Source organism: Ursus arctos, unplaced genomic scaffold (genome assembly GCF_023065955.2).
Source record: "Ursus arctos isolate Adak ecotype North America unplaced genomic scaffold, UrsArc2.0 scaffold_14, whole genome shotgun sequence".
NCBI classification, from domain to species: Eukaryota; Metazoa; Chordata; class Mammalia; order Carnivora; family Ursidae; genus Ursus; species Ursus arctos.
Genome location: NW_026622808.1, coordinates 30276456 through 30290448, shown reverse-complemented (window position 1 = coordinate 30290448; position 13993 = coordinate 30276456). Strand labels below are relative to the sequence as shown.

Here is a 13993-nt window from a genome sequence, read left to right as displayed (position 1 = left end):
CCTGTTGTGAGGTGGGCTGGAGCCCCAGCAGAAAAAGCTGAGAAGATTGGAATTGGCTCCTAAGAGGTGTTCGGATAGTTGGCTTCTGAGAATACTGTACCAAAGGCACCTTCTTCAAACAGTGCTCAATGAAATTGCATTATCACCAGCGATGGTATCTTTAATTCCAGGAGTTGAGGAAGAGATAAACCTTGGTTGATGACCACAAGAGATAAAGAAAGGAAAGCTTAGTAATTTGGTGATAACAGCACTTTCATGGGCGCTTCTCCCAAATGGCACAGCAAACACAAAACCTTGCTCCTCCACCAACTTTGGTGGGAGGTGGTAACTGTGTAGTTTCTTACATGTGCCACGTACTGACCACAGGAGCCACGGAATGCTGATGGTGCAGAGGGGTGATTATTTCTGCACCATGATGTCAAACTTTAAGAATTAAAGTATTCACTTTGAAAAATACACCTGCAGTGATAATTACACATTTTGATTTATTCTTCAATATCAGCAATTTTTTTCTTTGGTGGTGTCTATCCATTCAGGCCTTAGATGTGGCCAGGTATTGAGTTTTCAGCTAACACTGAACCATTCAGCATTTACCTAAAATGTGCATTTGGTTGGCCTCTAATTAATATTATCCTAATACTCTAATAATATTTTAGTGACTGTACTGGGCACTGTTTGCTTGGTGTTTGGGTTACTGAAAAGCGCGTGGTCAAGTGTGTGTTCATCTCTGTCAATTGTTGGGCCCTTAGAGTGGGCAATAAGGAATTCTGTTATGGCTTAATCTCACTCTCCTACTTTTATTTTCTTTTTGCTCTTATTTCCTCATCTAATAACATCGAATACTTCAAAGATACTTTTTGTGAAAGTTGTAACAATGTGTCATTAAGAAATACCTCTCCCCACCCCTGCGGATGCCTCTGAGGTGACCACTGGCATTCCTATTGGCCATTTCTCCTGGAGCGTACCTTGTTGGTGTATCATGGTGTATCACTTTTAGACATTTTTGATTGATTTCCTGTTCTTGTAGGTGAGGGTTTTGCTCCCTCACACTTCCTTCCCCTCCCTTTATCTTCTCAGTAGGGTTATTTTCCAGTTTCTGGTTGAGTCGGTACTTAGCATTCACGTTATTATGACTACATTAATATTATTCACTGTGGAGCCAATGTGTTGTGTTCCTGGAATTGATAGCACATTCTTCCCCACCCCCTCCCGGAGCTGATAAGGGGTTTTTTGGGTACCTATCACCAATTTTCCAAAATGCTCCAATTTGATCATCGATTATTGCCTAGCAGTAATTTTTCAGAATGCTCAAACCCCACAAATTCTATGTTCTTTCTCGAGACTGGTCTGGACTGATCGCTCCAGGGGTCCTGAAGTTCCCTTTGCTGCTCTCCTATGTTGAGCCCTGTTTCCAGGATCCTGGGACCCCCTCTTTCTTGCTTACTCCCTCATTTTTGCCGAAGCACATACATTGTCTCTTCTTGAGGAGGGGTAAACTGGAGGCAAATGTTAAAGTCCTTACCTGTCTCGAAGGATCCATTCTCTCCCTTCATACCTGATCTTTACTTGGGGTCCGAAAAGATTTCCAGGTTGAACCCAACATTGTCTCAAAACTGTGTAGTTGTTGCCCCACCATCTTTCATCACTCAGCATTGTTGAGGGTCTGATCCTAGTTCTATTTCACTTCCTTTTTATTGACCATTTTTTTTCTCCTTGAAAGCTCTTTATAGACTTGTCTACCCCTGCTGTTCTAGAAGTCTGTAAGGGTGTGCTTTGCAAAGAGTCCATGTCCATTTATTGAGCTGGGCACCTAGTGTCCCCTCATTCAAGAGTACTGTACTTCTGTTCCGGGAACTTTTCCTGGCTCACTACTACCAAGACGATACGATAATATGCTTTCTAGCATTTTTTTCCCCATTCTATACCAAATTCCTTTGGACAAATTTTGGACACCATCCTACGTGCCACGCCCCTTCTTTCCTATGACCAGCCTCTGAGCTTTCTCTTTTCTCTCCCATTGTACAGCAGCTAAGTGTGTGGGCTCTAAAGCCAGGTCTTGGTTCTGGTTATTGCTCCATGGTTTTGCTGTCTGCTCAAGGTTCGTTTTTCTACTCAGCTTTATCTTTCAAGCCTTTAATTAACATACCTTATACAATTTCTGATACTATAGGTTTTTAAAAATTTTAAGCTATTTTAATTCAATTAATTAACATATAATATATTAATGGTTTCAGAGGTACAAGTCCGTGATTCATCAGTCTCATGTAACACCCTGTGCTTCTTACATCACATGCCCTCCTTAATGTCCATCACCCAGTTACCCCATCCCTCCACCCCCCTCCCCTCCAGCAACCCTCAGTTTGTTTCCTATGATTAGGAGTCTCTTATGGTTTGTCTCCGTCTCTGGTTTCGTCTTGTTTTACTTTTTCCTCTCTTCCCCGATGATCCTCTGTTTTGTTTCTTAAATTCCACATATCTGATATTATAGTTTTAATTTCCAAAAATGTTTTCCTGTTTTCCAATTTCTTTTTTTTAAGATTTATTTATTTATTTGAGAGCGAGAGAACATGTGCATGTGCAGAGGGGGAAGGGACAAAGGGAGAGGGAGAGAATCTCAAGCAGACTCCATGCTGAGTGCAGAAACCAATGAGGGGCTCCATCTCACAACCCCAAGATCATGACCTGAGCGGAAACCAAGAGCCAGAGGCTTAACTGACTGAGCCACCCACGTGCCCCAATGTTTTCCAATTTCTACCTACCTGCCCGCCTATTTATCTCTCTTTCTCTCCCCCTTCTCTCTTTGCTTAGAGATCCACACCCTTCTTTTGTTTCTCTGAGAATGTATACCATGTGGTTTTGGTTTTGTTTTTGTTTTTATGCCCTCATATTTCTCTCTCTTTTGAGTTCCTTTTCTCCCAGATGTTATTCCAGTTGCTATCTTCCATGTAGACAGTTGTCCTCTAATGTCTGGCAATGCTTGGCATTCCATTTATATTTAAGACGACACACCACAGCTGATTGGAAGCACTGAGTGGATGGTGCTTGTCCCCTGCTGGGCTTTACCATGAGTGATGGGTCTTTATGTTGGGGGACCCCTTGAACATCAGTACCTGTAGGTGTCTTTCTCTGGGGTCATTTGTTTCTGCAGAGAAGAATCTTCTAATCTCCTGGTTGAGGGACTATTGCCTGACTGCGAGTTTTTGAAGGTGGGACTGAAGAAGGGGACTGGCAGTCTCAATATTTGGCACAAGGTCCATTTGGGAAAGGCTGGGACTGAGTGACAATACTGTAAAGCTCTTCCTCAAAGGTATGTGGTTTCAGGAGACCCTGGCTTTATGAAATGACTCACTTCTGAGAATTTGGAGAGGCCATATTCTATAGTAAAGCAACTCAAGATTGGTCTTTTTTCTTTTTTTTTCCAGAACTGAAAATTTCTTGAGTAAGACATGATTTAATTTCTGGGGTTCCCATGATAAACACACCCTTCAGTCCTGATTACCACCCTTTTCAGATGGCTTTTATATTGGTAAGACCTGTTGTTTCTGGCAGATAAAACATGCAGGCTTTGTATGCTCTCTACCTCAAGGTCAAAGGTTATAGTTCAATGATAGCCCCTCCCACTACCATTCTAGATGGCATTCCCTCTCTAATCTTGTATTCTGTGCACTAGAGAGAACGAGAGTGAGGTAGATTGGCCAGAACCCACATGGTGGAGGTAATATCTTCTAGTCTTCCTCTAGGTTATTCCAAGGGATCCTGACCTTCTACACTCACATAGTGTGGACCAGCATTTGGTCCAAATCTGTGTTCGTCCAATCAGCAAACTCTTAGAACCCTAGACATGGAGTTCAGTATTTCCAATGAGTGCACACATCTGTAAATTCAGCCCAATCCAAAATTCTGCTCTGCCTACTCTTATTAAGTGCTCTCAAAATCCAAACCTGGACTTTTGTTAATTAAGCAATTAATTCAAACAATTTCTGTAATTTCTTCTGGAATTTTCTTCCCTACTCCGATTCTGCATTTTGTCTTCTGGTCCATGTGAAATTAAAATCCTACTTAATTAGGTGCACAATCTTGAGGAGTGGGCCATGGGGCAAACCGTTAACTTTAACATCTTCAGGAAAAATGGTTTCCTGAGGAGAGAGGGGTGTAGGAGGCAGTGTGCCAGAGGGAAGTGGAGGATCAGGATTTCCCAGGACCTCTGCATCCTTCCAGATATCCCCATTCACAGGTTCTCAGTCTGTCTCAATTCATGCTCTAATAGTCACACATGCTTTTTTGGCCAACGTGTGCATTCAACTCATGTTATAATTAAGACTCCTGCCAATTTAGGCTCTGAATTGGTTTCCAACATTCTTAACCTGGCAGCTGCAAGTAATAGAGAGTTTCTTTCCAACATGGTCACAGACAGGCTCTAAGTTTAACTTGAAGATAAAAATTTCAGTATTTGGGTTTTAGTTTAAGTATCTTAAACTAAAGTTTCTCCGTGCCTTCAGAAGCATCCATCCTACCTACTGGTTCTGGTGAGAGATGGCATCTTCCTGCCACCCATCACCCACTACTGGCCGGGCTCTGTCCTCATTGGACGACTGATTGTTTCATTACCAGTTCCCATGGGCTGCCATCTTCCCACTCCAGGACATGAGTGTGAGCCTCACCTCCATGGAAGTCTGCGTCTGCAACCTGCTCCCTAGCATTCCCTTCCAACTCAGTTAATTTTCTTGATTTATAAACATCCCCAGCTTCAGCTAAGAATGACTGCATGGGCGTGGTCTGGACAGCTTCCAGAATGGAAGGAGGAAGGGCCACCTGGCCTCAGGAGATCATGAAGCCTCTCTGTAGGCCACAGCCACGATAGGATCAATGCCTTCTGCCCATCTCTGTATGTCTTCGTTTGAGTTTTCGAGTTCCAGGTGGCCTCACTTGTGTCAGGCTAGGGTCAGAAGCCCCTGGGTCAAACAAGTCAAGGGGACCTGGGAGGGGCCTGATTGATGATCACTGTGGGAATCATCATGAGCCAGACAACCCCCACAGGTTGTGTCTGGAACAGTGTTGCTGCTGACAGGGCACGTTCAAACCTGAGGCTTTAAGGTTCTTAATTCAAAACTCACAGTGTCCTTGCTTCCAGACCTCTCACTCCTAATCTTCTGGATTTCTCCGTTCCACACCCATTGTTGGTCTCTCCTCCCCAAACATTCACCCTCATCCCAAGCCTGCCTTGCTTAGCCCCTTCCCCCAGCTCTCCTCAGGGTGTAGCTTCCTGCCTTTAAGATCCAGCCTCCTGCCTCCTTCTCCAGGAAGTTCTCCCAGAATGCTTACTCGACACCTTATTTTTTCTCTTTTTGCCAACTTCTTTTCCTGTGCTATATATCGTCTCCTCGTGTCACTCAGGATCCCTATGGGAAACAGCCGACACACTCAAATTGGGCAATTTGAGGAAAGTTTAATAAAGGGGCCATTTACAAAGGTGATAGCAGGGTGGGGGAAGACTGCAGCCCCCCTGAGTAAGATGGGTAGCAGGGGGCTCATTAGCAGCTGTAAAGGGGTGAGGGGTGGGGGAAACAAGGTGGAGAGGTCCACCGAGGCTGGCTGGGGCCCACCGGGGCCCCAGTGATGCCTCAGGAGGGGCTGGGGGAATAAACACTCAGACCTCACTCTCCCACTTTCTCCCAACCTCCTGCAGGGGCTCCCTATGGGCTCAATCCAGAGCACAAGATAGAATGCTGGCCGCCTCCGTGCCGGGCAGCTTCTGGGGCACAGAGCAGGGTAGAGAAGGGCACAGAGTGGATCTGAGTGCATTGGCCAGGATGTCCTATACACTCTTTGATTAGGTAAAGCGTCATCTCATGGCCAGGAACCGAGGCTTTGGTTTATCTTTCCCTTCAATGCCCCCTCCACTCCCACCCCCATAAAGACCAGGGCAATGTAGATGTTCAGTAAATGTGACCAGCTGAGGCTGGACAGATGAACAGTCTCCAGACTGAGCAACACAGGATGGGCTCCTTCCGTTCTCCCTGGTCCTGGGCCAGCGGAGTCGCCGTTCTGATCGTCAGATTTCCGATCGCGGCCGGGGCCACACACACTGGCAGCCGGGACGGCTGGGTATTAAAAGATCCCACACAGGCCCTAGCAACTGTCTATTTCCACCCCGCAAACAGCTGCACGTTGAATCGGCGTTTCTCGCGGAGGCAGGCTCTGCTGTCCTGCTTTTCTCTGTGCTCTTTCATTCACACGCGTTTTTGGCATACCCATTGCTTTGGCTTGGGCATGGCCCTCTGGAATAAGATTTCGGTTTTGGTTTAGGAAGAGGTAATGGAATTTTAAGCCTTGAACTATAACCAGTTTACCAACATCCTACATCACGGAACTAGGAATTCGTCCAGATCATAATAAATCAGACCCGGGTTTCCTTTCTTCTGTCGCTCCTTCTGGGGCACTCACTGCATTGCACACTTTTTAGGGATATAAATGGCATCCCCCAAAGTCTTGCCACACAGTTGGACCACATCAGATATAGACATTCCTGAGTTTCTTGCTGTAATATCAACACCTCACCTCCCCCCTAGCGCACGGGCGTATTCTCCACTTACTGAAAAGAGCAACCGACCTTCTGCGCCTCCGGCAAGGGCGGACGCCCCCTAGTGTCCACATTTCCCACTGCAACTGTGACCGAAGCTGGTGTGAGCAAGTAAAGCTCGAGCCTCAGCTTATTGAGGTCAATTTGCCAGGACCTCAAACTAAACCGGAAAAAAAAATGTGTCCTCTCTGAAAACTGAGTCTTTCCTCAGTTCCAAAGGTCTAGATTGAGAGAGGCAGCCGTTCTGATGGCATGGGGCAACGGCCAGTGGACTTAGCTCTTCCTTAGCTGGCTGGATCCCGTGCACAGAGCCTCTTCAACCAGGGTGACTCATACCAAGCAATGACAGGTGGAGTCATTGGCATCATTCTGGCAGGCTTGAGGTGAGAACCAAGCACCCACCTGGCTCCCTTTCTTCCCCTCCAGGGGAGGGGACACCAGCAGCCTTCTACAAAGAACCCCTTGTCAAATATCTCATTTTCATCAATGCAACCTCTGTTCTCAATATAGTTGGGGGGGGGGTGGTCTAAGGTATCATAAAACCTGTTTTTACAGTTCCTGTGTAAGTTCTGCTTATAGTCTACTTTGGAATACAACATCTATGGAGTTCTGCTGCCTCAATAAAGCTTCCAGTGTGCTGCCTGGGTACATACTGTTAGCCTTTGGCATTGGAGAGCAGCGTTTGGCTGGTACACCACCTAACCTTATTTTGTGGGGACCCTGCTTCCAGCGTCAAGGTAGGACTAGGCTGGGCATTGAAGCAGCTTGTCTACAGACCTCACAATCCAAGTTCTCCCCCACGATCTGGTCTCCCTTGTCGTGGCTATGCCTATCAGAGCCCCAGATCCTGGGCCGCGGCATGGGGGATCAGGGGTCAGGAAACTTCTTCTGTAAAGGACAAGAGGATAAATTATTTTAGGATCTCTGGGGGGTCCGGTCTCTGCCCCAATTACTCCACTCTGTCATGATATGCAAAAGCAGCCACACACACTTTATAAACCTAAGAGCGTGGCTGCGTGCCAGTGAAACTTTATTTACAGAGCGGGCGGTGGGCTGTTTTTGGCTCGTGGGTCACAATTCACGGACCCCTGGAAGAGACCAGTGGATGGAGAAAGACGACACCCTAACCCTACTGGGGACTTACCTGGGCAGAAATGGAAGAAAATCCCAGTGAAGTTCTTGAAAGCCCACAGCTATGAAGGACAGGAACCTGCTTTGTTAAGCACCAGACTTTAGAATTTTAGCTCTGGATTTGAAGGAAATCTCAGAAACTCAAGCTGGAAATGGATCGCCTTTTCTCATCCAGCAGAGTGTGATGCTCAACACGGCGGAGGAGGGGCAGGGAAGTCAGCGCTGAGGCACGTTCGAGACCACCTGCCATTGTCAGGGTCACTCCAGGCTTGCCACAGGGGTCCTCCCTACTGCACTTTTCTGCCTTTGTGCCTTCCCACAAATTGACCCACCTGCCTGCACACCGCGCTCACGCCCACCCTTTGCTTCATGGAAAGTTGTTCACAAGCCTGTTCAACTATGCGGCCAATGTGTTATCCCTCAATCCCTCCCCGAGCGTGCCCAGCTGGCTTCCGACATCCAGCATCCACGTCGTGCTGCCTGGGAGCTTTCTGCAAAGCTGGGTGGGCCTCTGCCAGAGCCAGGCAGGCCGGAAGTGCCCGGGAATTAGCATCCCCCAGGAGCCGCCATCAGCCAATGACTCGCAGGGGTGCAGTGTAAATACCCCGACCTCCTTCCCCCTCCGATGGAATTGCTGAGTGTGAGTGACAGTGTTGCCAGGAGTTTTCTCTTGGTGTTGAGCTCCAGTCACCCCCAGTGGAAGGTACGTCATAATGAACCCTTTGTTGGCATCTCCCCATTGCTGTCTTACTTCCCCGCTCCCTACTGGAGTTCCCTGCACTTTCCAAATAAATACTTTGTTCTCAAATCCTTGCTCAGATCTGCTCTTGGGAGAAGCCAACCTAGGCAGAATGTGACTTTCTCTGGGTACTTTTCTTCAATGCTCCCTTCTACCTCCTCCTGCAGGAGAAAGCACCCATTGTGTTTCCTTATAGTCATTGGCTTTGGATGAGTCCCTTCCACCGAACAGCGAGCGAGTTTTCTAGAAGTGGGTCTTATTCATCTTTGCATCACTGGTGTTTTCCCCTAGTCTGTCGTACAGGGTTCAAGATGTGTGTTGACTGGCCCCCGGAAGCTTGATGTGGTGGTAGAATGGATGCAAAGCGGGCAGTTGGGGGGAGGGTGTCCGTGCTGCACGGCTGAGCCCATGTAGCTGCTATGAGCTGTGTGTGGCTATTTCAATTAAAATTGAATACAAATTAAAAATCCAGTTCCTCGGTCACAGTAGCCCCATTTCAAAGGCTGCACGTGGCTAGCGGAGATCCTATTGGACAACACAAGTATAGAACACTTCTATCCCTGGAGTTAGTTCTATTGGACAAGGTGGGGCTGGAGGGCCAAACGGAGCACACCGAGTCCGTGATTTGGTAATGTGCCCTTCTGTGTGGGTCACAACGCTCCTAAAAGCTTTCAGGGACCTACGTATATGACCAAGTACTGATATCCTGCACTCGTGCTCACCTAAGGACAGACACTACCTCACAAGACAAGAGAAACCCGTGATGGATAGTTAAGCCTTCAGATGATTGCTTTATTTACGTTCTGGTTGAACCACAAAAAAAGGCAAAAGATACAGCAGAGTTTCCAATGCCCTCAGAGCTGGTAGAATGGATACCACATCAGAAGAGCAGCCTCGCCTTTTTTTTTTTTAATATATAATTCTGAAGTTTTGTTTATGTTTTCAATTGGTAACGGTCCCACAGTTCAAAAACCAAAAAGCACAAGGGTATTCGGAGAAAAGTCACACCTCTCCTATTCTCCACCCTCATCCCTCCCTAAAGATAACCAAAGGCTACTGTTTTCTTTCCTATCCTTTAAGGGATGGGCAATGTACCCAAGCACAGCGAATAATCTGTTTATTATTTATTTATTTATTTATTTATTTATTTATTTATTTATTTATAACATAGGATACATTCTGTTTTGTCTTTGCTTTTTTTCCCCCAGTCAATTCTATATTGCTCCCGGGGCTTTGACCCTTCCTTCACCGCTGTCTCTTGGCCAAATTCTTCTCTAGATTCTTCTGGCACCTCTCTTATCTGCCACTGACCTCTCCTTGCCTCACACATGTCCTTCTCTTCTAACCAACTCCCTGCATGGTTCTGGGGTCGCTACTCTATCCTGTGTTACCGGATTTATCTTCCTAATGCACCATGGTGATTATTATTCTCCCCTGCTCTAAACCCTTCAGTAGCTCCCTTTGCCTGCCCAACAAAGCCCTCGATGCTTTGCCTGAAATCCATAGCCCATCCCAAGCTGCCCACCCCACCCTCCCGTCCTCACATGTGCACGCCCTCCCCCCTCACCTCTGTATTGGGCATTCCACTGGCTTCCGGTGCCTCTCCCAATCCCCTCCCTTTACAAATCCTGCCCTTTTTAAAAGACCTGCTCAAAAGCTACTTCTTGCTTGAAGGCTTCCTCCCTCAGATTACAGCTGGGAATGGTCTCTCCCTTCCTGGCCCAGGCAGAGCATTGAGTGGGTTTCTCTTTGTTCTGGAGTTACTTGTTTCTATCTCACACCTCCTACCAGATGGAAGGTTTTACAGGGCAGGGATTGTGTTTCTCTTAGGCACTTTTTGCATCCGTCACTTAACCTAAAGCAATGCGTGCTTCTTGTCTGTATCACCTAAAACACAGCTGTCCGGATGAATGGTGAGTCAGGTGCTTAAGAGGACGGTGTGTGCACATTTCAGGGCTCCAACAAGTTTCTGCAAGCAAGGCCGTTCTTCTCTCTGCTGAAAATACCAAATTGCTCTTCTTCTACTGAGTTCCTTATACGAAATCTGATCATTTGGTGTAAACAGGAAATCCATTCACTAATCAGCATACTTGGGGAGCACCTGGCTGGCTCAGTCCGCAGAGCATGCAACTCTTGATCTCCAGGTTGTGAGTTCAAGCCCCACGTTGGGTGTGGGGATTACTTAAAAATAAAATCCTTTAAAAAAAAAAAAAGAGTACTCGGAACAAGGGTGACATGCCATTATGTTGCTTGAGAGTACATATACATAAGCTAAAAAAAAAAAGAAGAAGAAGAGAAAAAAGCCTTTCATCAAGCGAGGACAGAGCTAGGCATGGTAAAAGGATTGTGATTGATATATTGTATTTTGTGAAATATGTTTCATTTATGCAATAGCTGGCTGAAGTTAAGGTTTAAAAGTAAAAGGATTTACCTGGTAGTAGCTGCGTGTAGTAACTATCTAACATTCGGGGCATCACAATGTATGTAACTCTTCAGAGAACCAGCAAAGCTCTGCATTTCCAGGTAGACAGTAAGTGAACTGACTAGCCAGCGACCCCTGGTAATGCCTGGGCCACGCACTATACTGACACTGTTGTGTATATATCGTAATGTCTTTAAGAGTTTCAGCATGCAGCTGGATGGTGAAAGGGCTGGTGTCGAGGTCAATGTGATTGACGTAACATGTTTGCTTCATGGGTCCAGCACATAGGTCTTAAAATACAAATGACAATTCCTGCTCCCCTGTTGATGGGGATGGAGAGCTTGCTCTGTCTGACTTCTCGCTGGGAAGGAAGGGGATGTATTTGCCCAGGTAGGTGGCCACGTGCCTGCGGAAAAAGTGGCAGAGATGATTCCGGAACCTCTCCCCGACGAAGGCGTAGATGATGGGGTTGACGCAGCAGTGCGTGTAGGCGATCACCTCCGTCACCTGCATGGCCACGTCCAGCTGTTTGCTCTGCTCACAACTGGCCTCAAAGAAGATCGTTTGAAAAGCAGAGAGAAGGAGGACCAGGTTATAGGGTGTCCAGAAAATGAAAAAGACCACCATGATGACAAAAATGAGCCGGATGGCCTTGTACTTTTTCTTACTGGGGCATCTCAGCAGCGTTTTAATAATTCCAGAGTAGCAGACACCCATGATAAGCAGAGGCAGAGCAAGACCCAGGATATTCATTCTCAGAGCATGGAAACGCTTCCATTTGTCTTCTTGGTCTTTTGGGTAAAGAGGCAAGCAGACAAAATGTTGGCCCTCGTCTTGGGACTTATGGAAGATAAACTCAGGGAGGGCTGCTAGCCCTGCCAGGCCCCAGGTGAGGACACTCGTGATGACACCAAAAGTGACAGTCCGGGCTCGAAGGGCAAACACGGCGTGGACGATGGCCAGGTACCTGTCTACGGTCAGCAGGATGATGAAAAAGATCTCGCTGTATAAGCCCACGTAATAAAGCCCAGAGAGGAGCTTACACATGAAAGCGCCAAAAACCCACTCATTCCACCCAGCGTAATGAATCCAGAACACCAGGGTGAATAGAAAGAGCAAGTCCGAAATAGCCAAGTTGAGCAGGAAGATGTTGGTCATAATCTGGAGCCTCTTGTATTTCGTGAGTATCAGAACTACCACAGCGTTGCCCAGCAGCCCGACCACGAACACCAGGGAGTACAGCGGGGGCAAGAACTGGGATCCCAGCTGCCTGATGTTGACTTTCTCACATGGCAGCGAGTCCTCGTAGTCGAAAACCGTGGTCTCCGTAGACTCGTCCATGGTCTTCATCACTGCCGTGAAGGCCTCCATTATTTTGTCCCTGTGATAGAAAAACAACAACGATAGCAAAAAACACCAACCGCACAATTAGGCACGATCAGCCTTCGTGAACCATAACCACTGATTTATCCATTTACCCATGAAATCACAGGCGATTTAACAGCCTCGACATTTAAAGTTTCTTCGGCGTGTATTTCAAAGGTATGTCGGAGATGCTGGGCGGAAGTGGCAGGAACGAAAGACGTGACGTTTTGAAAGTCAGCGCAATTCACGATGGGAAAAGACACAGAAATGTGAGGGATGGTGGTGAAGAATGGGGATGTTGATTTCTGCAAGCATTTGAGGGAGGAAATACAAAGCAGGAAAAAACAGACTGGGGAATGAGAACAATAATATTATGGTGATTATTATTGCTGTATCTTTTCAGGCATTTTGAGTTTTATGTATTATAGTTTATATATGACTTTCAAAATCATCTTCCAGGGGCACCTGGGTAGCACAGTCGTTAAGCATCTGCCTTCGGCTCAGGGCGTGATCCCGGCGTTCTGGGATTGAGCCCGCATCAGGCTCCTCTGCTGGGAGCCTGCTTCTTCCTCTCCCACTCCCCCTGCTTGTGTTCCCTCTCTTGCTGGCTGTCTGTCAAATAAATAAATAATATCTTTTAAAAAAATCATCTTCCCTATTTAAAAACCAAATGCTAATAATAATAATAGTAATAATAATAGTGGTTGTTATTATTACAAATAACCTCCCCTCTCTGTGGTCCCTTAACAGGGCGCTGTTCATCACAGCTGATAGGGAAATCAAACCTTAAAGAAATTTAGTAATTTACCCCAAATCCTCTAACAAGTAAATATAAAAGTTTAGGCTAGGTCTTCGGTATCTATGAACAATTCTTTTCTCACTCGATTCTAATGCAGTGACTTGCAAGTTTACCTTTTGAAGACTTCACCATTATAATTATTATTAACTAGTGTGACACAGTTCTAAGCAACAGTAACCCAGGCTGCTGCCCTTGACCTGCTCCTGCTAATGCTGAGATAAGCCAGTCCTGTGCCAATAGCAAACCCCTTGGAGTTCCTCTTTCATAAAGGGAGGGGTAGGCCAATGGAATTTCTTAGAAGATTTGATATTTTTTCAAACTAGGATCCCTAGGGCCAGTGGCTGCTTTTCTTTTTTCTCTTTTCTTTTCTTTTCTTTTCTTTCTTTTCAGATTTTATTTATTTATTTGACAGAGAGAGAGACAGCCAGCGAAAGAGGGAACACAAGCAGGGGGAGTGGGAGAGGAAGAAGCAGGCTTCCAACAGAGGAGCCTGATGTGGGGCTCGATCCCAGAATGCCGGGATCATGCCCTGAGCCGAAGGCAGACGCTTAACGACCAAGCCACCCAGGCGCCCTGAGTGGCTGCTTTTCTTAAGATTACAGACTTTACTGGAGAAGAAGGAAAAACAGACTAAGAAGGAGTTCCACGGAGGGCAGTGAATCCCTGCACTGTTTCCTTGGAAGAAGTCCTACTGTCTTTCTTCTTCCTCTGAGGAAGGGACAAGTGTGAGGACATGAATATATGTCAATGGGCATTTCTCAAGGTAAGTCTTAGAAATGCAATAATTGGAGCCAATGGCAAGGCATTATCTTTGCTTCTTAATAGAATACTGGGACCCCAGTGGTCAGCACCTGTCAGGGTCCTGTGTAGTCAAAGGGAGAATGGACGTGGGCAAGAGCCATTCCCAGCCATTCCTCTCACCAGCTGTAGGACATGGGCGAGAACTGAACTTGGAGC

The 13993-nt window shown here is 46.5% G+C and overlaps 1 protein-coding gene across 1 annotated transcript; it reads right to left on the bottom strand.

The window, feature by feature from the left end:
* Window positions 1-10712: 10712 nt before the first annotated feature.
* On the bottom strand, window positions 10713-12250 carry LOC113256787 (C-C chemokine receptor type 3). The gene has a single exon (XM_044385152.2). The coding sequence runs from the start codon at window positions 12241-12243 to the stop codon at window positions 11164-11166; it is 1080 nt and encodes a 359-aa protein (XP_044241087.1). The 5' UTR covers window positions 12244-12250; the 3' UTR covers window positions 10713-11163.
* Window positions 12251-13993: the final 1743 nt, after the last annotated feature.

Coding starts and splice junctions, on each gene's coding strand:
- LOC113256787 (XM_044385152.2), bottom strand. CDS start 12,243: ATGGAGGCCTTCACGGCAGTGATGAAGACCATGGACGAGTCTACGGAG.